This window comes from Crocuta crocuta, unplaced genomic scaffold (genome assembly GCF_008692635.1).
Source record: "Crocuta crocuta isolate KB4526 unplaced genomic scaffold, BGI_CrCroc_1.0 scaffold127, whole genome shotgun sequence".
Classification (NCBI taxonomy): domain Eukaryota; kingdom Metazoa; phylum Chordata; class Mammalia; order Carnivora; family Hyaenidae; genus Crocuta; species Crocuta crocuta.
In genome coordinates, this window is record NW_027532008.1 from 4,139,948 (window position 1) to 4,165,470 (window position 25,523).

General features: G+C 48.3%; 1 protein-coding gene across 1 annotated transcript in view; it reads left to right on the forward strand.

The window, feature by feature from the left end:
- The first annotated feature begins 9,729 nt into the window (after nucleotides 1–9,729).
- Nucleotides 9,730–25,523, forward strand: part of LOC144241224 (RH-like protein) — a 37,166-nt gene continuing 21,372 nt past the window's right edge. Inside the window, exons 1-3 of the mRNA XM_077775737.1 lie at nucleotides 9,730–9,910; nucleotides 18,770–18,956; nucleotides 22,947–23,097. Of these exons, the coding sequence (XP_077631863.1) occupies nucleotides 9,763–9,910; nucleotides 18,770–18,956; nucleotides 22,947–23,097 (486 nt within the window). The 5' untranslated portion in view covers nucleotides 9,730–9,762. The remainder of the gene's footprint in view (nucleotides 9,911–18,769; nucleotides 18,957–22,946; nucleotides 23,098–25,523) is intronic.

The following is a 25,523-nucleotide window of genomic DNA, read 5'->3' on the forward strand; positions in this document are numbered from 1 at the left end:
AGATATCACAATTCCGGGGCCCGCCCGCCCCAGCACCAGCCAGCCGTCTGCCCCGCCTCCTCGGCTCCGACGGACGGCCCTCAGGACCAATCGAAGACGCCGCTACGCCGCGGCCGGCCAATCCAAGGGCCCGCTGAGGCAAAACGGACTTTAGAACCCGCCTCTTTGAAGGACAGAAGAATGCGCCAATCATTATAGTGTCTGGGTCCCTGCCTGGGCCTATCAGAAAAGATTTAAATAGAGGCTTATAAATAGGCCCTATAAATATAACATCTTATATTATGCCTTATTGCGAAGGTACGCTTCATGACAGTTGGATTGCGTTTCATTTTATTATAATCCATGCTAGAGCATACCGTGCTATATTCATTGCAGGCTATCACTAGCACCGTATATGAAATCGGGAGGCCTGGGTTTGCGGCATGTGCTGTTTCTGCGCTGACATGTGCTCCAGTCAGTCGCGTCATTATGTAAGGGGCTCGCAGCATCCTCCCCCTCGGGGAGCCGACGGGGTCAGCGCCAGGGGCCCTTTCTGCGGATCCTGGAGCGTTCGGCCAGGCCGGCCGCGTCAGCGCGCGACGGGGGTACGAATGACAAAGCAAACCCCACACACACAGACACACACACACACCCTGCCAGCTCCCCGCGACGTGGTGACAGCGCGGCGGCCAATCGGAGGAGGCGCGGGGCGGGGCCGCCGCGGTCCCGCCCCCTGGACACGCGTCACAGGGGGCGGGGCCGTGGGTGCGCGCGACGTCTCGCTCGGCTGTTGGGGGGTGGGGGGGGCGGGACNTCCTCCTAGGACACCGATTTTGTGCCAGGCACAACATTTGTGCCTAGTGCTTTGCATCTATTTGTTCATTTACTCATTGCTCCCTTGAAACGTAGGTATGGCAAAATCACTATAAGAAATAACAGAAAAGATTCTTTTGAAAAAGAAGGTCATTAACGAAAACTGGGAAGCTGTTTAAAAGTAGCTGAAAGGAGAAGAAACACGCATGGATCCCATCACCTTAACACGACCACTGTTAGCATTCTAAATTTTTTCCCCATTTTCCCCCACGGTTGATATTATTATTACTGTTACTGTTACTAGTATTGCACAGAGTGGTGATCATACTAGATATTCAGTTTTGTATTCTGTTTTCCCATGTTATTACGCATCCTTCCTAAGTATTTCTGATGGTTACCGAATCTACTGTCAAGTGGCTATACCAACTTAACCACCCACCAACAGTGGGACTATGAAATGGTCTTCCAGCACATTTTTTAAATTTCCAGGAAGTAGATGGCCTCTGGTGTTGTCCTGAGTTGGGTGGACCTCTTCCTGCCCCATATAATCATCCCTTTAATCAACACTCACCCCAAGGAGGAACTTTAATTTATATCCAATTCATCATGCTTATCTGCTCTGTGCTACTTTATCCTGCTCACAAATCTTTAAAGATCCTCTGATGCCTGAAAGAGAAAAGTGTCTTTATTATAGCATACAGGGCTGTCACTCTAGGGACCCAGTTTCCTCTTCCAAGCCTACCCAGGCCAGCAAGCCTTACCTACTCACTGTCCTTAAACCCCCTGCAACCGTATCTTCCCTCCTTCCTGCCTTTGCTCCCTCACAGAGCACCTCTGGCAATGCTGCTCCTAATTCTGTGGGTTCTTGGGTGAGGCTTGTTCATACGCCAAGGATGAAAGCTTCTTGGGGGGTTGGATCCATACTCTGCAGAGATGCAGTTTAGAAAAATGGCAGGAGTACCTGCTTTTTCAGAATGGGATTGAAATTCCAGCTTGGCCACTTACTAGCTTGGGCAAGTTACAGGATCTTAGAGCCTCTGCTTCCACGCGGGTATGTTTTAAGGCTTACAGGATAACGAACTTTCAGGGCCAGGCACGCAGTAGGTAACAGCGAGCAATTACTGTTAATAGTATACTTGTTTTTCATCCCTTACCTCTCTCCAGCATGTTGATAAAGTGGCACTGGGTGGCCAAGTATAACACCCTTCTGCGAGCTCAAACTTTCACCACGGCTGCGCATCATTGTGAAAGGGTCTGAATGGAATGCTCTGTTTGGAGTGGCAGAAAAAGGCTTCAGCTGCCGAGGTGAACTGTTTCATGGAAGAGGATCCCAGCAGGCCTAAATCAATACGCTGGAGGCTTGAATGCATTGGGAAAGGACAGTTACATGGTAAGATGCTGGTTCCAGGATCCAGGAGTGCAAGGTTCCGGATTATCTGGGCCAGAGACAAACAGCCATCTCGGGGAGGTTATAACAGGGCCGTATCGGTGGGCTTTTCCATTCCTCTTTATGTCCCTGTTCTCCAGGACGATGCCAAGGCACACCATGGAACAAATAGGTGAGTAATCCAGGGAAGAGATGACAGAGGCACTCAGGGATGTGTGCCATTGTTCTGGAACTCACTGCCTAGCCTACCATCCCGACAAGGGATTCCGTGCCGTGGTAAACATGTGGAGTGCCTGGGAGTTACTATTGGGCATAGGGCTACGTAGGAGAATGAGAAAGAACAGAGAAGATGCTAGGGCAATGGTAGCAAAAGAAGCAAAATCTGGAGATCTGGGTTCCAGTCTCAAACCCCTGGTGTTGAGTTACCTGCACCCCCTGTGCCAGGTAGGATCCCCTCTGGAGACCCTTCAAGCCCTCTGTGTAAAAGCAGGTCATGTTAGCTCCATTTTACAGATGAGAAAACTGAGGCTCGGAGAAACTAGAGTTATGCAGTTGGCGTGGTAGAGCAGTTTAGCTCAAGGAACAGCTGAATGAGATCAAGCTTTGATGCTAGAGGCACGTGTTCTGATGCTTGTAGATGGTTATTGATGATTAGGGTTGCATAGGGATGACAGGAATGGTCCCCTTGCCAAGAGCCCAAGGACAGGCCATAGTAAGACTGCCCTTCTCCATTCCCTTCTCTCTTGCTCCTCCTGCCCCAGCCAGACCGTCCCTTTTTCTGGCCCACCCTAGCCCAAGCCCCTCTGGGCTTTAGTCAAGTGCCAGCCTTTCCCCTCTGAGCCATCAAATGGCTCTTTGGGATCCTAAGGGCACAGATCTGCGCAGAGATGAGGCAGGCCGCCTGCCTACCACAGAGCCCCCACCTCTCCATAACCCTACCCCGAGTCAGGAACCAGGGGACATCAGCAGTGGCCATTTTACAGATAAGTAAGACAGGGAAGAGAAATCATTTGCTCTCACTAAAAGTTTGTTTGTTTGTTTATTGAGAGAGAGAGAAAACCAAGCAGGTTCCCCACTGTCAGCACAGAGCCAGATATGGGGCTTGAACTCACGAACTGTGAGATCATGACCTGAGCCGAAACTAAGGGTCAGATGCTTAACTGACGGAGCCGCCCAGGTGCTCCATATTTGGTATCGTTCAAAAGACAGGGGCGCCTGGGTGGCTTAGTCGGTTAAGCGTCCGACTTTCGCTTAGGTCATGATCTCGCGGTTTGTGGGTTCGAGCCCCGCGTCGGGCTCTGTGCTGACTGCCAGCTCAGGGCCTGGAGCCTGTTTCAGAGTCTGTGTCTCCCTCTCTCTCTGACCCTCCCCTGCTCATGCTGTCTCTCTCTCTCTCCTAAAAATAAATAAAAAAACCCAAAAACCAAAAAACAAAAAAAAACAAAAGACCAAGGCCCAAACAAGAAGTCAGGGCTGTCCCTCCTCTTCTCCTGGGACTTTTGATGGGCCAGGGGTTTGCACTTGAGCTTCACCTGAGCTCAGAATGGCCTGGAGAGTAACCATCACACCCTGTTTTACAAATGAGAAAATTACATTCCCACCTCTTTCAACAGCGTTGAGCTTCTCAAGCCCAGCAGGCCCTCCTGGCCCAGCTGCCTTTAACTTGTTTCCTGTCCTACAGGAGTCACAGAAAAGTTCAGACGTTGGGATGGCCACTTCTTCTTTTTTTTAAGTTTATTTTTGTTTTTGTTTTTTAAATTTTTTAAAATGTTTTATTTCTGAGAGAGAGACAGACAGTGTGAGCAGGGGAGGGTCAGAGAGAGAGGGAGATACAGAATCTGAGACAGGCTCCAGACTCTGAGCTGTCAGCACAGAGCCCGACGCGGGGCTCGAACCCATGAACCATGAGATCATGACCTGAGCCAAAGTCAGACGCTTAACCGACTAAGCTACCCAGGTGCCCCTGAAGTTTATTTTTGATAGAGAGACAGACAGACAGACACAATGCGAGCGGGGGAGAATCTGAAGCAGGCTGCAGCCTCCAGGCTCCAAGCTGTCAGCAGAGAGTCTGATGTGGGGCCCGAACCCACAAACCTTGAGATCAAGACCTGAGCCGAAGTCAGTAGTTCAACCGACTGAGCCACCCAGGCATCCCGGGATGGTCACCTCTTATCCATGTATCTGTGTTCTCCAGAGAACCTTGTTAATGGAGGATATTCATTGTAGTGTTTAGAGATAACCCACATAATCCTACAACGGGGGCTGGCCAGACAAATGATCACACATCCTTACTATGGAAGTCAGTGTGGCATGGAGAATGGTGACACACAGCACTAACCATCTAGTCGCTCCTCTGAGTACCATATGCATTCCAATCTAATCCTCCCAGCAACCCTATGAGGTAGAGATTATTACTGGAGCCATCTTACAAATGAGAAAACTGTGGCACAGAGCATTTCAGTTCTTTGCCTAAGGTCACACAGTAAGTGATAGAGCCTGGATTCAAACTCAGAAATTCTGGTATCAGAGCCTGAGTTCTTAGCCACCATGATATATTAAAGAAAGATTTTCCTGGCTTGGAAATTACTTATGATATACTATTCATGAAAAGAGCAAGTTAGCAAACAGTATGTGCTATATGATCCCATTTATGTAGGCGTAAAAACAAGGCATAAATTCACATGAATAGAAAAATAATCAGACAAACACACAAAAAGAAGGAGAGCTGGTTTTAGGAGATATTGAAATCACGGGTGCTTTACGTAAACTTTATGCACGTCTGCGTTTTCAAAGTTTTGTACAGTAAATCTGCCCACCTTGTGCAATAATAATAATGACTAACATTTATGGAGCATTTTCTATGCTTCTGACACTGACATGACCTTCCTCACTCAATCTTCACAACCACCCTATGAGATTGACAGATTTTCCCTGCTTTACGGATGAGGAAACAGACCCAGAAGAGACTGACCGTCATACCAAAGTTCACACAGCTAATTAGCTGCAGAGTCAGGATTTGAACCCAACTTGCCCTACTCCAGAGCTCATGTTTGTGGAATGAATGAATGATGGACTTGGGCAGACTTTAAAACAGGCATGCCCAGCAAGATCACACCCTTGGCATGGACAAACTTCCCGAGAGAGAACGGAGGACCTACCTACTTCCTTGGTCACTGCTCGTGACTGAGCTCTACAACGCTTGACTCAAATGAGGGCGGCGTGCGGAGTATTTTCACGGAGTCCTGTTTTTCAGAAAATGCGTGATTACATGGGAACTCTACAGTCTCTCTGACCTCATTCATTGCACCTAGAGGAAGGCTGGTGGCTTGGATCAGATAGCATAGCATCCCTTGCCCACCTTCGTTTCTGTAGCCCAATTGCCACTCGTGCTTACGTAGTTTCACATTTGTAATAACCCTGTGAGGAAAGCAGAGCAGCTCATCTCATTTGACTCATAAGGAAATTGAGACTGAGCAGTTTACTAAGTGGCAAGCAGAATTGCAAGGTAGTCACCCACATAAGCCGTGGCGTCAGATGGCTGTGGGTTGAGTCCCAACCCTACCATTTATTAGCTGTGTGACTCTGAGCACTCATGTCCCCTTTCTGAGCCACAGTTCCTTCATCCATAAAGGACTGTGCTGGACTCACACGCTTGAGGGGGGAAAAAAATGAGATGGTGTGTGCAGAATGCTTGACATTCTGGGAATGGCAGCTGTTATTTATTCAACAAGTATTTATCGATCACCTACTATGGATTGAACACCAGGTGCTGAGATTCAATAGTCAAAAGTCCCTGTTCTCACCTTGCTTGGATCTGAGCCGCTGAGAGGGGGAGCAGTTATCTGGCGGAAGGAAGGTTTCAGGCAGAATGAGCTGCAGGTGCTCACAGTGCTTTTCCCCAGCAGTTTCTTATGAAAAATTTCTAACGTACGCCTAAAAGGTTTGAAAGAATTATACAACAAAAAGCCATGTACAGCCCACCTAGATTCAACAATTAACATTTAACTATATTTGGGTTTTTAAAAATTTTGTTTTATTTATTTATTTTTGAGAATGCGTAAGCAAGTGGAGGGGCAGAGGGAGAGGGAGAGAGCATCTTAAGCAGACTCCACACCCAGGATCGTGAGCTCATGACCTGAGCCAAAATCAAGAGTCGGACACTTAACCGACTGAGCCGCCCACTGTACTTGTTTTATGACATCGCTGCCCTAGATCCTCTGTGCTTTCTTGTACCAGTTGAGCTGCCTTGATGATTTGGAGACAGAATATCCGGAATAGTAGTCTGAAAACAGGGGCCTTTTGCAAGAGTTAGAGGGGCGGAAAGAAAATGGCGCTGGGAGAGGTCAAATGTGGGGGGCGCCTCCCTTCATTGAAGAAAGGCTGTTTCGGGGCACCTGGGTGGCTTAGTCGGTTAAGCGTCCGACTTTTGCTTAGGTCATGATCTCGCGGTTTGTGGGTTCGAGCCCCGCATCGGGCTCTGTGCTGACTGCCAGCTCAGAGCCTGGAGCCTGTTTTAGTCTGTGACTCCCTCTCTCTCTGACCCTCCCCTGCTCACGCTGTGTCTCTCTCTCTCCTAGAAATAAATAAAACATTTAAAAAAAAAAAAAAGAAAGGCTGTTTGGCAAGGAGCTTGGTCCTCCTGTCGAGCAATCAGTCCCTCGCTGGGGCGGGAGAAGGACACACGGGGGTTTCAGGTGCCACGGAACCAGCTTCTGCCCACGCCGAGTTTGCCAGCTGGTAAACAGCCATCGGGGGGCTCCAGGCACGGGGCTGGCAGTGACCAAAAATCGAGTGTTCATCTTGCTGACATTTGGTGCTCCTGCCAGGTGGGTCCACCTGCCTGGTTTACAAGCTGCTGGTACAGAACCCAGGCCAGCCAAGGTCACAATTATTTCTCCCACACACCACAGAGTCCCTCCTTAAGGAAGTGTTGATAGCCAGAAAGGCCAGAAATCGGAACCAGAGGGAAGGGAGGCTGTGAGGGTAGCGAGGCTGTGAGGGAAGGGAGACTTCTGTCTCCGATAAAGGGGTCGGGGCACCTTCTCTCTGTTGCTCCTGTTGAGGTAGCAGAGGGCTGGGAAGCCTCCTTTCCTGGACCTCTAGAATTGGAAGAGGACTTAGAAGTCATCTGGGCTGCAGTGAAGTGGTTACACACCCAGTTGCACAATCCAGGCTTTGCGTCTGGGTTAAGTCCCAGTTCTACTACTTAGGAGTCCCGTCACCTTGGACAAGTCTCGTAACCTTTCTGCACCTCAGGTGCCTCATTTGTAGTAGAAGGCTAATAGTACCCACTTCGCAGGGACATTAACTGAGTTCAGACATGCAAAGGGCCTAGAACAGAGCCTAACAGTGGTAAGTACTTAGTGTTAGCCTCGGAAAACATCTAAAGCAAAAGAAACGGGTGTCACTGGTTTGCAGACATTCTCCCCCCAGGCATTCATTAATATATTGGGTCTTTTAAAACAAAAGTGGGAAATACCACACATACTGTATTATTACTTGCTTCTCTACCAAATAGTGTATCCTCTGTGTCACTTTTGGTAAACCTTAAAAGCATTTCCTCTCGATTTTTCCACGTATGTTCAGAACCATGGTATTCGTGGCAAGGTGTGTGTCCTGAAGTTTGCTCCCCAGTCCCCCACTATTGGACGTTTAGGTTATTTTCAATTTTTTTTTCTTCTACAGATAAAGCTGCAGTGAGCAAGAATTCACTGATTTCAGTTGACTGTATGACCTTGGGTATGACATTCTGGGGTGTGAGTTTCTTCCCCTAAAAACAAAATGACAAGATCCTACTGGGTGATTAAAATCCCCTGCAAATCGTGTATTAATCATTTCTGCCAAATAACCATCAGCTTCTGTTTACATTTGTCTAGTGACAGGGTGCTCACTACCTCATGAGCAGCCTGTTTCACTGGACAGCTATGATGCTCAATAAAGGATCCACTCATGTGGGGCCAAAATCTGCCTCCCTTTAGCTACTAGTATAGTTATATTATCTGAGGCCTCACAAATTCAGTCAATACTCAGTGGCCAGTGGCTGGGGCCAGTGTAGAAGGTAAGAAAACTTCAATATCTCCCTTCCTTCCTCCCTCCCTCTCTTTCTTCATGCTTGTTATAGATCAGACCTTCTGTACGCACACGATGTGAGCTACGGAAGTTGGCTGCAGGGTCAGAGCTGAATCCCAGGCACTCTAAATCCCACTTCAAGGGACCATCAATGGCTGTGGTACAGGGGTACTGAGGTTGGTGGCCTGCCTCCAATGCGCTACAACTACTCATGCTCCAGGCAGAGTCCTGGGTGGCTCTGGGAGAAGGTGAGTAGGGCTGGAGACAATCGATTGCAAGCCTAGGGCTGGGGCAGGACCCTGCCTGGTTTTTACTGGAGCTGGACCCAAGCCCCCTTTCTATTCCCCCATCTACCCTTACACAAGATTTACAAACAAGTAGATTTAAATACAGATTCAAGGGGCGTCTGGGTGGCTCAGTTGGTTGGGCATCCGACTTCAGCTCAGATCACGATCTCATGGCTCGTGAGTTCGAGCCCCACGTCGGGCTCTGTGCTGACAGCTCGGCGCCTGGAGCCTGCTTCGGATTCTGTGTCACCCCCTCTCTCTGCCCCTCCCCTGCTCACACCCTGTCTCTCTCTGCTTCAAAAATAAATAAACATTACTAGATAAATAAATACAGATTCAAATATAAATAATTTCAACTGCCTAATTCTGAGGAGTGAATTCCCCTTGGGCCCTGTCTGTAGCCTCCTCAAGGTTTAGCAGTGTCCTTTGCTTCCATTCATTCATTCATTCATTCTCATTCAATACATCCTTATGAAGCGCTGACTGGGTGTCCTCTCTGCCGTGTGGTAAGGTATTAAAGAGAAATTTTGCGAATCCAAATCCCACTCTGAGACTTGGTTTCCTCGTTTGTAAAATAGGGGTGTTGATCTATTCTCTACCTGTCTGGAGAAGATATAGTGATGGTAAACTGAAGTAATGAGCAAAGGAGGGTTCTTATCTTTGGGTGCTAAGTGAATGAATGCCCTTTTCCTTTTATTTATTTATTTGTTTTTTGTTTTACCATTTGTTTATTTTTGAGAGACAGAGCACAAGCAGGGGAGGGGCTGAGGGAGAGGGAGACACAGAATCTGAAGCAGGCTCCAGGCTCTGAGTGGTCAGCACCGAGCCCGACGCAGGGCTCGAACCCATGAACCGTGAGATCATGACCTGAGCCGAAGTCGGGTGCTTAACCGACTGAGCCACCCAGGTGCCCCATGAATGCCCTTTTCTAAACCGAGCACAGGGCCTGCCCTAGAGTAGGAACGTAGCAACTACTTGTGGAATGAATAAATAAATAATAATTGAATGCATGACTGAGTTCATGTTGGAGGAAGTGCGTTTCTTCCCCCTCCCTGTCACAGTTGTTCTGCTCCTGTGTTAACTGCATAGACAGGCCAGCAGAGCCAGACTTGCAGCCCGAGATAAGGCTGTTGGTGGGTGTCTCCCCTCTGACTCCCTTGAGTGGGGGTGAGGGCAGATGGGTGATGCCTGGAGCTGGTGGAAGTGCCACACGGAGCCGGACCCAAGATGGGCTCTAAGTACCCACCTTCTCTGAAGGGCTTCCTGCCCGTGTGGACCCTACTGCTGGAGGCGGCTCTCATTGTCATCTTCTTCTTTTTCACCTCCTATGACACTTCCTCACAGGATCCAACGAAGGTCATGGACACCTATCGAGGTGAGTGTGCAGAGGGGAGGTGGTCACAGAGGCAAATAGCAGGGACAAGGGGAGAGGAGGTCTGTGACCCTCCAGGAGGGTTTCCTTTCCACAAAGTCTTCTTCCATAGGTTGCACAAAGACCCAGCCAACATTGTAGGCTCTCTTTTAGGATCAGTGTGGACATCACCTCTTCCATGAAGCCTTCCTTGATTTGTCAGGGCAGTGAGGGGCCTCCTAGTCTGTTTTCCAGAATTCCCTTTGCCAAATGGTCTTCATAAGTCTCTGTCCCCTCCTCCCCTTTCTCCTTAACAGCAAGGAATTTCACATTGTTTAACTTTTAGTTTTTGTTTCCTTTTGTTTTGGTCTCTCTTGTTCATTTCTGCACCACCCTCCTTTCTGTAGCTTTCGTCTGTTGCCTCTCCTCTCCCTCCACCATCTCCTTCTCACTTATTGGCGGGGAAGTCTACCTTCTGTCTGCAAAGTCAGAGCCATAAGGTATGGCTGAAGAGGAGTGCAGGATGGTTGTCATTTTATATGCAGCTAAAAACATTCACAGACTGTGATGAGAATAACTATAAACAAGACAGGTATCCACAGTGGTGTGGATTTTGCTTTTTTAAGTTTTTAAATTATTAGTATTTTCAAGTGTTTTATTTATTTGAGAGAGAGAGAGAGAGAGAAAGAGAGAGAGAGCATGAGTGGGGGGAGGGGCAGAGAGACAGCAGGCAGAAGATTCGAAGCAGGCTCCGTGCTGAAAGCAGTGAGCCCAATGCGGGGCTTAAACTCACAAACCATGAGATCATAACCTGAGCCGAAGTCGGACGCTTAACCGACTGAGCCACCCAGGTGCCCCCTGACTTTTGCTTCTTTTAAAAAAAATTTGAGATGAGTTTCAAGCCATCTCAGTGGGCTGATATCTTATCTGTGATCATGGATGGCATCCCTGGGGCTTCAGCAGCAGGAATGGGACAAAGGGATGCCTTGGGGAGGGAGGCCTCCGTGCCACTTCAGGGGCTGCCTAGGGAGCCCATGAGGTAGGTGGGATTAAGATCTCTGTTTTTCATATAAGGAAATCAGGCCCAGAGATGTTGAATAATTTGCCCAAGGTCCCTCCCTAGCAATAGCACTGTAAATTTAAGTTTTTACAGCCCGGTTTTTGTTTCCATGTGCTTAACCATTAGGCTTCACTGCTCCGTTTTACAATGAGGTCGAGTCACTTGTCGTATAACCAGTGGGTATAGGAGCCAGTGTTTCGACTCTGTGGCTCCGGGGTCCGTGTTCTTCACACTTGTGCTGTGCTACTAGCATGAAGGGTCGCCAGACACGCGCTTTGCGTGCAAGCACAGAGGAGAGCCCATAACCCGGGCAGGGGAGTTGATAGTGTCAGGGAAGGCTTCTGGAAGGAAGTGGCTGCCCAGCCAGGTCTTGGAGGCTCAGGGGGAGTCACCCATGCGACAATGGATCATCATCCGTGGTGAGAGGGACAGCAAGAGCCATTGCGTGTGCACTCATTGGAGTGGACCAGGTTAGGGCTTAACATTGCAACCTTGGAGCACCAAGATGGGGGGGTGGGACATGGTGGGCCGACTGGGTTGTCTGGAGTTTGACCTTCATGCTGCTGACCTAATAGGAAGCCAGGAGCGTGACGAGTTTGGGTTCGGGTTATGGCGAAAGCTATTCCAGGGCTAGTGTGGGGGCAGCGGAAAGGGGCCAGGACTTGAGGTGAGAGACCAGTGTGGAGACTAGTGTGTAATACAGAGCAGAGGGCTTCAAATGCTTCTGATCATGCACCATATTTCAAGCATGTGCCACATTTACATGTTACAGTCAAAGCACTGCTACATTAATATCTTATATACGTTATAATAATACATACACACCAATTAGAAAATTTGAAAGAGGCCAAGTGAAACACATAATATTTTCAAATTATTGATTGTGATGGGACCAGTCAATCTCGAGGCAAGGTCCGTTGTTCCCATCAAGGAGAATGAATGTGAATCCATTCCTAGAGTTTTCTTGATGATTTCAAATTCTCTCGGTTGGCTTCCTGTCAGATCTAATTAGACTGACTTTTTTTTTTTTTTAACTCTGAATGTGATCAATAAAGAGTTTGCACAAGAAGTATCGCTTTGCCTTTTTGTTTTCATGAGCTTGCCTACCATCATGGTATTGGCTTCATTCTGTGGTTTTAGGCAGGCGTCCATTCCGTGAAGGTTAGTTGAGCTAGAACTAGGTAACCTAAGCTGTCAATTCACTTAACCTAATCCAGTCTGTGGGAACAACAATGTTATTCAAACCAGCCAATTCCAAAAAGACACGTTTTTGAGACAATCAGCATGACGTCTGTATAATACACAGGAATTGTTAGTATTGTTAAGTCAGAGAGTAGCATGCTGGGTTTTTTTTAAAGGCAGATATATAGAGAGATATACTGAAATGAGGCAATGTCTGGAGCTTGCTTTATGCCACACACACACACACACACACACACACACACACACACACGGGAAACAGTGGAAAAGGATAATAAAATAAGATTGGCCCCGTGTGACAGTCATCAAAGCTGGGACTGGGTACGTGGCATTCATCAAGCGACTCTCTGCTTTTGTATATGCTTAAACTTGTCCATAATCAATATTCAAATTTAAAACAAAATGCAAAACGAAACCCTGCCATTCGTTGTGACATGATGACTAGAGAGATACAGATGTCCCCCGTTCCCCGTGGCCCAGTACTCCCCTCAGGACCCCTTCCAAAGCTGGGAGACTAGAAGCTGTCTGAAGTCCTGAGCAGGCAGAGGAGGCTCCTGGCAAAACGCAGATCTTAAATATTTCAGAGCTGCCAGCTTCACCAAGGGCCTTTGGAGGAAAAAGCGCCCAGATGAGTGATTTTCAAAGTGTGGTCCCCAGAACAGCCACCTCAGCCACCGACACCGCAGGGATTTGTTAGAAATGCAGATTCCCAGGCCCGGTCCATACCTACCCGTCAGAAATGCTCAGGGTGGGGCCCAGCAGCCTGTGTTTTACCAAGCCCTCTACATGACTCTGATGCACGTGAAAGTTTGACACATGTTGGAGCCACACTGACTCAAACCCTGCCTCTGCCTCTTCTTAGCTGTGAGACCTTGGGCAAATTACTCACCTTCTCTCGGCTTCCGTTTCAACTGTTGTCACATGACGATGGTACTTTTTCACTACATGTTGAAAGAATTATAAGAACTAACACATATAAAGACTGATTAAGAGTATTTGCTTTTATTATTAATAGATTTTAATTTCTTATGTTTTTAAAATAAATTTTTTAATGTTTACTGATTTTTGAGAGAGAGAGAGTGAGAGAGAGAGAGAGAGAGACCAAGCATGAGTGGGGGAGGGGCAGAGAGAGAGGGAGATACAGAATCCCAAACAGGCTCCAGGCTCTGAGCTGTCAGCACAGAGCCCAATGCGGGGCTCCAACTCGTGAACTGAGAGATCATGACCTAGGCTGAAGTCAGACGCTTAACCAGCTGAGCCACCCAGGCGCCCCAATTTCTTATACTTTTATAAAAACGAACAGAACCGAAAGTGCGAATATCTTCCTCTGGGAGCCCCTGTAGATTCTCTGGAGCATCTTCTGAGGTGTGTGTTCCCTACACTGATGACCACTGTCCACACAGCCGGTGATGAGACCAAATGGGCAGGGACAGTGAGAGAGAAGCAAGGAGTCACAATATTCAAGAGATAGCCAGGAGATCAAATGAGCTGTGCCCGGTGAAAGTGAAGGGTTAAGGATGGCTTCAGACTTGTGGCTTGGTGCATGGAGGTGCCAATTCCTGTGATGAGAAGCAGGAGGGAAGAGCAGGTTCATTAAATGAACAATGATACCTTCATTCTGGGCTTGGGCTTGAGGTGCCTATGAGATGCTTAGGGGAAGCAGAATGTATCGGCTATCTAATGCCGCATAACAGACCACCCCTAAATGTAGTGGCTTAAAATGGCAGCCATTTGATTCGTTCATGATTGTGATTAAGTGGTTCAGCAATTTGCATTGGGCTCCCCTGGGTGGCTCTCCTGTTGGTTTCCTAGGGTCTCTCATGCACGTGTAGTCTGGAGGTTTCCCTGGGGTGGGACAGCCTCATTCACACTTTGGCGGGTGGTGTGGCTGGCAGGTAGTGCCTGTGGCTCCGTCACACTAGCCCAGACTTCTTCACATGGTAGCAGATTAGTCACCACAGTGAAAGAGGGGAGGCCCCTATGAGTGGGTGCGTTTCAAACCTCTGCTTGTATCGTGTTTACTCATGTCTCATTGGCCAAAGCAAATCATAAGGCCCAACCCGGCGGGGGCGGGGAGGGGGGTGGTTTCTCTACTGGAAGGCACGACTCACTGGAGCCATTACTGTAATAATCCACACACAGAGCCTCCTCTAGGACTGCCAGACTGGGGGAGCATCCTGGTCCCCACGCTGTGGATACTCTCAGCTCTCCCCCCGACTCCCCAAAGAGAGGAGAGCTACTAAAAGACAAGAGGGGCTTTCCCATTGACATGTAAATACAGTACCCCCAAATTCTAGAGTGTCCCACATCTTAGCCTTGGCTGCCCCTTTTGATTGGGAAATATTTTTCTATTCCCAGAATGCTGTAGGGGTGAAGGTAGGGTGGGAGCAGAGGTTATTGGGGAGCAGAAGTCAGCCGGGGGGACTAAGGGTGGTCCCAGTCTGGGGCTGCCGAGGTCTTCCCAGTCATCAGTGGGGAGAACGGTGCGGAAGTTGAGCCTCGAGCCTAAGGGACAGAAGCCGGGTCTGGCTTCAGAGCTGTTGGTGCTGAAGTGTCTTCAGGCCAGAGGAAAGAGCAAAGATGGGTGGGAACACAGAACTAGAATGCCAGGGGCAGTCAGGCCAGAGGAGGGGGAAGAGTCTTGCCCAAAGTCACACTGATGAGTGGCAGACACGGGATAAGCGATTGGCATGAACCAGTGGGAATGTTCACGGCAACCCTCTGAGCAGGCACCATTGTTTCGTACCCATTTCACAGATTAGGCAGCTGGAACACAGAGGTAGAGCCAGGCTCTGGATGGACCCTGACAACCTGGTTCAGTCCACACTCTTCACCATTATACTATGTGTGCTATCTGGAGAGACATGATGTATGGTGTTTAAACCCAGATGGTCAGAATTCAGATCGCTCACCATTTGCTGGCTGTGTGACCTGGGCTAGTTACAGCACCTCTCTGTGCCTCCCTTTCCCCATCTGTAAACTGTGGCTAATAAATAGGACATACTGCATGAGGTTGTTGTGGGTTAAAGCTGGAAGGTTTAAGGGGAGGGACCACACATGCGGCCGTTGTTACAATGCTGGTAATGAGCGCCTCATCTCAATACTGGACTCTCAGGTGAGACTCTTTCTGCAAGTCACCGGGGCTTTGATAAACTTCTCCGAACGCCTGTCTTAGACTGTAAAATTCCCCTCTGGGGCCCAGTCATGGGGGGAGCCCCTGTCGCACATCCATTCCTTATCACCCCTGAACACCTTAGAGACCATTAGTCTATCAGCTGGGGTGGGGTGCAGCACAGGCTCTGAGAGGTGGAGGCTGGCACCGCTGGGGATGCCCTGAGCTGCGACCTGGCCCTGAAGTGGGCATCCGGGTAATGAGATCTTGGAAGAGTCAGAGGGGGACCTAGAGCTCTAGGAGACCGGGAGAAAGCAGGAGGGTGCAGGGAGCAGGGAAGCCCGAATTCTAATCATTGACTGATTCATTCGGGGTGAATGGGTTCTGTCAATAGCTCCCAGAAACTGCCACCCTAACTTTATCCCGCTGGGTGGAGTACAGCTCCTCCCTCAGGGACAGTGTGGGGCCTTGGGGAGGAAGGCCCTGAGCTCCGGCACCTGGCAGCGGTGACAAGGACAGCAGCTGCGCCTGATNCCATTACTCCTCTCCTCAGAACATGCCAGAGCTGTAAGGGCCTTAGAGAGTACCAAGTCCGACCCCTATGTGTTTACAGAGAGAGAAACGGAGGCCCAAAGAGGACAAGGGCCTTGCCTGAGGTCCCTTAGTGAGGTGGAGGCAAAGAAGAGCAAAAGCCAGCCTAGCCCGGTGGAAGAGCACTGCATCTAGAGTTCAGAGCTTGGCTCTGCGGCAAGCAGGCTGTGTGGCTTTGAGGAAGTCACAGGCTGTCTCTGGTCCGCTTCTGTACGATGGGAGGGAAATGAAAGGGTCTCCCTACTCATGGAATCTTCAGTAAGTCTGGACCGTATGCATATGGTGTTGCTGTAAATGGCATATAGTTTTGGTTTAACCACAGTATTTAAGACAGGATTGAATTTGAAGACTGTAAGTGGGGTGTGCAATATCTAGTTGGTCACAGGCCTTACCGCTCCAAAATTTGCATCACACCTTTCATACATATGGTTTCGTGCTTGGCTCCCGAAGGAATGTGAGCAATCCCAGGAGGAACTCCCTATACAAAATGTGCCCTGTCACCTCCATTTCTGAGTGTCAGCAGGAGACTGAAATATTGCCTGTACCTTCCTCTCCTCCCATGTCAGAGAAGGGGCAAGAAGTTGAATCAATGCCATTTCTCGCATACTCCACAAGTTCCTGGGCTCTTTGGGGTCCTCGGGGGTCCCCAACATCCTAGTCTGATCAGATTATTTGGGGGAACGTCAAGACCCACCCAAGCGTGGGATGTGTACACCCCTAGGTGTGTGCGTTTCTCAATGAAAATGGATTTAAATATAACTTGAAGGGGCTTTCTGAGACTTTGGAGAGTTCTGGAAACGAGTGCCTCCTCGCTGTCATCAGAGCCAGGGCTGGAGGCCTGTGGAGAGCAGGTGGGTTCTTGTAACTGTGACGGTGAAGGTGATGATGGCGGTGCTGGTGAATCGCCTTCTCCCTGGCACTCATGCCAAGCACTTGAACAAAACCTCACTTCCTTCAGCTCTCCCACTCCCTCAGGTGGGCATAATTGCCCTGAATTAGGTGACAAGGAAGGTACGCAACCTCTAAGGCCACACAGCTATGAGGTTGAAGCACATAAAGTGCCATTTTTATAGGTCAAAAATGGTCAGATGTTGGCAATTTTAATACGGTTTGACCTAACAGGAAATGCAAAACTAGGACCAAACAAAACTCTCTAAACCTGAAGTCTGTGCTTTCTTCGGTGCGCGCGCGCACGCGTGGTTTTGTTTGTTTTTGTTTATTGTCTAAGTGCTGGTTATAGAAAATTTAAACACGGGGGGAAAAAAAGTAAAACTCTCCCCAAACCAGAGGATAATATTCATGGGCAGGGTGGGGAGATTTCTTGCAAGTTCTCTCCCCAGGCATTTATACACGTGAAATAGCTGGTGTTTATTAATAAAAGTGTCTTTCTGTTCTGAGTGATGGTGGGCATTATATCATTGGATTCTGGGGACCCGACGAAGGGTGTGATCATTTTTCCCAGTGAACAGGTGAGAAAACTAAGAGCAGATGGTGTGGTGGGTGAAGGCACAGGCTTCAGAGCAGACCATCTAGGTTTAAATCTGGCCATACGAGCAGGGGTGAGTCACTTAACGCCTCTGTGGCTCAGGCTTCCCATCTGTGAAATGGTGATAATAACAGCACCCGTCTTGGAAGGTGGTTGTGAGAAATGAGTGAGATGGTCTGTGTGTGGTGATTAAAACCCTGGCTGCCTCAGTCCGGATGGAGAGCATGTGATTCTTGATCTCAGGGTCATGAGTTCAAGTCCCACATTGGGCATAGAGATTACTTAAAAAATAAATAAGAGTGTTGCCATATGGGAAACTCTTAATATATGTAGGCTGTTACTAAAGCTCAGAGACATTAAATAACTAGCTTAAGCCACACAGCTGGAAACTGCCAGAGCCCTGATTTGAACCCACGTTTGTCAAGCTGTTAACCATTTTTTCAAGCTTGGAGTTAAATAAAAGTGTCCACCCTTTTCCCTTTGCTGGATCCCTCCCTGCCATTAGGCAAGTCTCTTGCACTCACCTTTCACAGCAGACCCTGAACAGGGTCCAAGGCTGGAAAAAGGTGAGGGTCACTCAGAAGGCTCTGGTGCTTTCTGCCGGCCCACTGGGTCCTTCCCAACAAGGGACCAAAGGAGAGAGCTGTTTTCTGCAAAGATAATTTGTTTCTTGTCAACAGAACCTCTGGACCTGCTTCTGCCCCCTCTTTTCTGGGCCAAGTCACTGGCTTCTGTGACCTTATTTTCTTTCATTAAAAAAAATTTTTTTAAATGTTTATTTTTGAGAGAGAGAGACACAGAGCACGAGTAGGGGAGCAGCAAAGAGAGAGAGAAGGAGACACAGAATCCAAAGCAGGCTCCAGGCTCCAAGCTGTCAGCACAGAGCCTGACACGGGGCTCGAACCCACGAACTGTGAGATCATGACCTGAGTCAAAGTCAGACACTTAACCCACTGAGACACCCAGGCACCCCATGTGGCCTTATTTTCTCATGTACATGACCAGGAGGTTGAATCTGATTCTCCATAGCAGCAGTAATTACCTTTATTGAATGTCAACCGTGTGCCAAGCACTGGCCCAGATGTTTCATCCATGTTAATTTCATCAAGTTTGGTAATCACAATAATCACTGCATTTACTGAGCACGTACTATGGGCCAAGCCCTGCCTTTGTGCTTCACCAGCATTAGCTCATCAAATATTTACCTCAAGCCTGCCTGGTATGTATTATACCCATGATTCAGATGAGAAGACAGGCTCAGAGAGGCAAAGTAACTTGCCCAAGCACTCTTTAAGGATCCCTTCCAGCTGCCTCCCTACAAACTCATACAGAATGTATGTGAATTCTGATTCTGAAAGTTCTGTACATGCCAATTTCATACAACTTTCCGTCTTGTCTGCTTCCCTTTCTCCTTCTTCATATGCTCCTGGGCAGTCCTGCGGGATGTCACCATCATGGTGGCCCTTGGCTTTGGCTTCATCAACTCGTCTTTGCGGAGATATGGCTGGAGCAGTGTGGCCTTCAACCTGTTCTTGCTGGCGCTGACGGTGCAATGGGCGGCCCTGCTAGACGGCTTCCTGGAGCAGCCCTCCTCCAAGAAGGTGGTCATCAAGCTGTCCAGGTAACCAGACAGTGGTTGGATTGGTTTTTGGGGCCTTCAGGGTATGGGGCCCAAGAGGGCTGGTTCTAGAATAGCTGGACTTGAAGCCATGGGGTATTAGGATATATACTCACAAATTATTCACTGTTTATCTAAAATTCAAATCCAGGGGCACCTGGGTGGCTCAGTTGGTTAAGTGGCTGCCTTCAGCTCAGGTCATGATCTTGTAGTTTGTGGGTTCGAGCCCTGTATCAGGCTCTGTGCTGACAGCTCAGAGCCTGGAGCCTGCTTCAGATTCTGTGTCTCCCTCTCTCTCTGCCCCTCCCCTGCTCACAATCCGTCTCTCTCTCTCTCTCTCTCTTTCAAAAGTAAACATTTAAAAAAATTTTTTAATAAATAAAATTCGAATTGAACCAGGATTCCTATATTTTCTCTGACAACCCTGGGCTCAGATCTCGAGCCATCCCTGAGTCCTTTCTTTATTACTGAGTATGATTTTGTAAAGTTATAGAACCAGCACAGGTTCAAAGAAAAATGAATAGAGATTACAGAAAAAAATAGAAATATCACAGGGTCTCAAAAATAAAGAAATACTCTTAGTCTTCAAGTGTTGGTGAACAAAAAATAGCCATGCCTTTAAATTAATCCTGATCCATTTGGATGTATTTATATGAAATTCTAAGAACTAGCAGAATTCCCCATGTTGCTAGAAGTCCGAATAATGGTTACATGGGGAATGCGATGATTATTGATTAGGAAGGAGCATTAGGTAGAGCATGCAGACCTCGATTTCAGGGGCATGAGTTCAAGGACCATGTTGGGCATGGTGCCAAGCCAAAAAAGAAAAAAAGAAAAAATGTTTTAAAAATTTAAAAAGGCGTTAGCACATGACAGGAGAAACTAGATAAAATTTACCTTGAAAATGGTTTTTTGGTTTTATCCAACTCTGACCCTCTGTCCTGCCCCAGTGATGGTAAATCCCATCATAGGCATCTTGGGGATCTGCCAGCTCTGAAGGCCATGCCATCCTCTGCTCTGAAACTCACTGCATCTCTGAGCACTACTGTTGGACATCTCCCCGTGAACCAGACACTGTACCAGCAGGCAGTGCACAAACACTACTCTGTTTAACCCTTCCAGCAGGGGCTAATTGGCTTACCAGCGAGGACATAGAGGCTCAGAGAGCATAAGGCATTTACCAAGGGTCGCACGGTTAAGTGATGGAAATTGGCTTCAGCTTTTAACTATCTGTAACCCTTCCCATACACTCCACTGTGGTCAGGACATGAAACATGGCCCAGTCGGTTCTCTGTGGACTCCGGAAAAGACCTCCACGTTTTTTCTTCTAACAAGTTTTAGGCTAATCCCCATGGGGATTCAATCTTTCCCCGCCCCAGCCCCCCAAGAAATACCTGGGAAGAGGCAAAGGGCACCCTCTGGGGAACTCTAACAGTGATGGCTCTGGTCTGGCGTTTCTGCAGCCTTGGCTTAAGGTCACGCAAACCTTTAGCCTCCTACACCTTACCGTCCAGGCATCTCTGGGCTGTTCCTTCTGAGGTCCCACACCCACAGGGACCAACTTGTTCTTGACTCAATCCAGGAAGACAGGAAGAGGCCATTGGCAGCCTGAGCGAACTCCCTGCCCTGCCTTTGACCCGCTCAGATCCTCCCAGCTGGGACCCCCGCTGGGATGGGCTTCCTAGATTTGAACAGAAGAGTTCCTTCCAGACCTTTCCAGGGGCTGGGCTGGTTCAGAGGACGGGGCCCAGGCTTGCCTGCAGTACGGCGCCCTCCCCTTCTCCTCTGGCCTCCCCCCAACTGTGCAGCCTGACTTGGCACCAAATTGCTTTGAGTCACCAATGACCAGTCCCTTCAGGGCAGGGGCATGTCCCACTCAGCTTTGTCCTTTGTTTTCCTCACGTAGCAAAGACTTCGTAAATGGTTATTGAAGCAAAAATGAAAATAAAAAGAACCCTGAAAGCTGTGATACTTTTAATGCTGTAGTTTGAAAGGCCCAGGAGGCCCCCCGGGAAGAGCAGCGGGAACCAACCCTCTTATTGTGCTTGACATACATTAACTCAGCTTATCCTTACAACAGCTTCATAGGCCTTGCCTCCACCTTATAGACGAGGACACAGAAGCACAGAGTGGTTCAGTAATTTGCCCAAGGTCACACAGCCAGGAAGTGGCTGAGCTGGGATTCCAACCCAGGCAGCTGGACTGGAGACTGCACTCCCGAACACTGCACTTCCCAGGCCCAACACCTCCCCGTGCCAACTGGCCCTTGGGGTCTGGAATCCCACCACTGGCACCTTCTTCTGGAATCAGGCCGTCACCAATCAAACGAGCACTCACCCAAGAGACGTAACACGGCCAGTCACAGTGAAACTTTGAGTAACTCCGGTTCTAAATAATTCCTGGTCCCTGTGAGACTCCTTCCCAGACCCTTGGTCCTCTTTTGACCTTCCCTCTGAAGTCCTTGAGCCTTAAGCAAGACGTTACATTGGCAGCAGAAGCTGAGGAGGCTGTGTCCAGGCTCCAGAGCACAGGCTTTGGATCCAGGCCAACTGGGTTTGAGCCTCAACCTTTGTTGCTAACTAGCTTTATGGCCCAGCAAGTCCCTCTTCTGGTCTCAGGATCCTGCTCAGTAATGCGGAGGTACTGACTGGTGGCCCAGCACCATGTACCGAGCACCACTTAGAAGATTAAAACTTATTTATATATTTTAAATGTTTATTTATTTGAGAGAGAGCTAGCGAGGAGGGAAGGGGCAGAGAGAGGGAGAGAGAGAATCCCAAGCAGGCTCCACACTGCCAGCACAGGGCCTGATGCGCGGTTCGGGCCCATGAGCTGTGAGATCATGACCTGGGTGGAAATCAAAAATTGGACGCTTACCCAACTGAGCCATCCAGGTGCCCCAGGAGATTAAAACTTAAATGAGGGGGGTGTAGTTGTGTGCCTTTTATACATAATGCTTAATAAATTATGTTATTTTTCTACTGGTGGTGGTGGTGGTAGCATTAGGGAGGGGAGGGAGTCTCTGAGCACGGTGCCCCGAGGAGGGTGGGTTGGTTTGACCACCAGGGATTGTTCAGCTCAGTGCCACCTCCCCCAGGAAGCCCTCCCTGATGAACCCAGTCCACACTGATCTCTCCCTCCCGTGAACCCCTCTAGCCATGTGATATCATGGATGGTCTCAGTGGACAGACTCACGGTGTCAGCCCCATCTCCTCAGCTGGATCATAAGTACCTTGAAAACAAGCTGTTTTCTCCTCTTGAATTCCCACACTGAGCTTGCTCATTCGTCAAGGGAAGGAAGGAATCAGTAATAGTGCTAATAATGCAGGCCTCTACTCGTGAGTTAGTCCATTGTGCCAATTGCAGTGCTAGATGCACACGCACGAATATTCCTTCTAATCCCCACAGCACTACCATGAGATAAATATTATCATAGTTCTTATTTTACGGAGGAGGAAACAGGCTCAGTGAGATTAAATAGCCGCTCAAGTGGCCAAGCTGGGTCTGGAAGCCAGGCTTGTCCTACATCTAAACCCAGGCTCCACTACCAGGGAGAGGGGCGCATGCTTGAATGGCAGGCAGGCCAACGGGGAAAGAGCGCCCTCTATTGAGCATCTTTGCGAGATGAAGGCAGAAGAGAAGCAGGGGGAGCAGAACCCCAGTTTTCAGACCCCAGAAGGAGTCCCCGAGGGAACAATCAGCCTCTGTAACTCACTCTGACTTTCCGACAAGAAATTCCTCCACGGGGAATCGGAGTGTCCTCAGTAGGGATGAGTATGTGTGGATCAATTTCTCAGGTATTGATGTCCCCATCAGGGGAGCCCAAGGAGACCCTAGAAGGGGCATCAGCGGTCCCCATGGGGGTGGAATCTTGCCTTCTTGTTCTGCTATCGTGTCCTCAGCTTCTTGAACAGTACCAGCTTGTCAAATGAGTGAATAAGTGAACGAATGAATGAGGGGAGCCTTTTCAGTCATCTCTCTCTCTCCCCCCAGTATTAAGCTGGCCACCATGAGCGCTATGTCTGTGCTCATTTCAGCGGGCACCATTCTAGGCAAGGCCAACCTGGTGCAGCTGGTGCTGATGGCATTGGTGGAGGTGACAGCCTTTGGCGTCATGAGGATGATCCAAACCAAGTACTTCATTGTGAGTAACAGTGCTGTGAGGAGGGGATTTGAGGGAGGAAGGTGGTGGAGGTGCAGAGTACTACCTCCATTTGTTGGGTTTTCTGGGATTTAAAAAAATATAGGCCCAAATGGGGTTCCAGAAGCGTGGTCTCTGCTAAATGTTTAAGCATATTAACCTAATGTCTAACTGGAGGTGGCTCAGTTGCTGGTGATGATGAGGTCTGAGGTTTGACAGGGGACGTGGGTGACAGAAGCGTAACGCAGCAAAAAGATATAAGAAAAAGGGTCAAGGAACAGAGAGAGGGAGTTGGATGGACCAAGATGATGCCCTAGAGGAGTGATGGGGAGAAAGACTGTGAGGCAGGTGCTGAAATCCTCAGTGGCCAAGAGGCAGGTAGATAATCAGTAAGGAGCATAGAGTCCCCAGGCGGGTCTTGCAAGGGAGCTGGAGACATTTAGGGAGGGAGAAGGAACAGCTTAGATTGGAAATTTAGATAGGAAGTTCTTACTACTTATTAATTTTTGGTTCTCCTTCTCTGTATAGGACTTTATTTTAACCCCTACTTCAGCGTATATTTCCTATAAATAAGGGCATTCTATTACATAATGGCTGTTCAATTAGCACACTTTGGAAATTAACATGAACACAATGTTCTTATCTTATTTAAATTTCACCAATTTCCCCAATAATATCCTGTTACAGCAAAGTTTAAAAAATAGATAGATTTCTTTTTGGTCCAGAATCACACTTTGATTCATTTCTCATGTCTCCTTCAGCTTCTTTGATCTGGAACAGATTCTTTGTCTTTATCTCTCATGACCTGGATATGTTTTGAGTTGATAAGCCACTTATTTTGGAACGCACCTGTGGTCCCCACTATACCCAATGCTGCACCTAAGCCAGTTATTCTGTAGAACGTGGGTTTGTGTAGGGTTTCCTCATGACTAGTTGGAGAGCATGCCTTTTTGGCAGGAATTACAGGAAGTGATGCTCTGCCCTACTCAGTGCAGAATCTCAAGAGACACCTGCTGTCAGTCTGTCCCATTACTGACGATGTTAATTCTGGTCACCTGTTAAGATGATGTCTGCCAGGCTCTTCCATTGCAAAGTTACCATTTTCCCCTTTATAATTACTAAACTTCTTGTGGGAAGATGTTTATCCTTCCCATATTATACAGATAATATCCTGTCTCTTATCAAATTTTTCACTGGTTTTAGCATCCGTTAATTTTTTTTTTGCCTGAAACAGTACTATAATGATTGCCAGTATTTTTCTTTTTAAAAAAAGATTTTATTTTTAAGTAATCTCTGTTTACTTGAATTATGTATTACTTAATCTCTATTTAGAGATCTCTAATCTCTAAAACCCAAGGTGGGGCTCAAACCTATAACCTCAAGATCAAGAGTCACATGCTCTACCGAGTCAGCCAGGCGCCCCCAATATTGGTTTTCTAATTCCATCCTCTCTTCCACATTCATTAGTTACCATTCTGCTGTAAGAAAGAACTTTCTCTTCATCTCCATTCATGCTTTTGTTTGTTTATATCACTACGAGCTCAGGGACTCACCCAAGCACACTTCCATTTCTGCTTCTCTCTGCTCACCATAAGGATTCATTCCCACGTCTTGGTTTCAAGGAAGAAAACTGCACTGGGGCTTTTTTACACAGAAAGAGGGGAATTTCACGTAAAGACCACCCAGGGCAGGGGTAGCAGCCAGTCTCAGGACTGGAACTGCGTATGAGGCGTCTTTAAGACCCCCCGTAACTCATGCCCTCCATCTTCTGGTTCCATTCTTCTCTGTACCTCTAACCTCTGGGCACATCAGCTTTCTCTTTAGTGAAGAACACGGTCTCTCCCACCGCTTTTTTTTTTGTTTTAATTTATTTCTAGGAGAGAGAGAGAGAGAGAGAGAGACAGCGTGAGCAGGGGAGGGTCAGAGAGAGAGGGAGATACAGACTCTGAAATAGGCTCCAGGCTCTGGGCTGGCAGTCAGCACAGAGCCCGACGCGGGGCTCGAACCCACGAACCGCGAGATCACGACCTAAGCGAAAGTCGGATGCTTAACCGACTAAGCCACCCAGGCGCTCCCCACTGCTCTTGTTTACGCGCCTCTAAGTCCCAGATCTTACAGGAAACCGCTCTTCTCTCTCAGCTAGTCCCAGGTCGACGGTCTCTGCGACTTTGAATTGCTAGTTTAGTTGGTGCGCGGCAGGGTTTGGTACTGATTTTGAGAGTTGGCCGCTTCACCTCAAAGCTTAAGCTCAGCCTGGGTTCTTGGGTGGAAAGACAGGAGGAAAGCAGAGGCAGCAACCAGAGCTGTTTCAGTGGAGGCAACCGGAGAGATGCGTACAGAATTCCACGCCAACAGTCCCCACTTGCAGTTGCTGGATTCCTGGGGTACCTCAAGCAGGTGTTACAAGGGACTATCACAGACTTTAATTT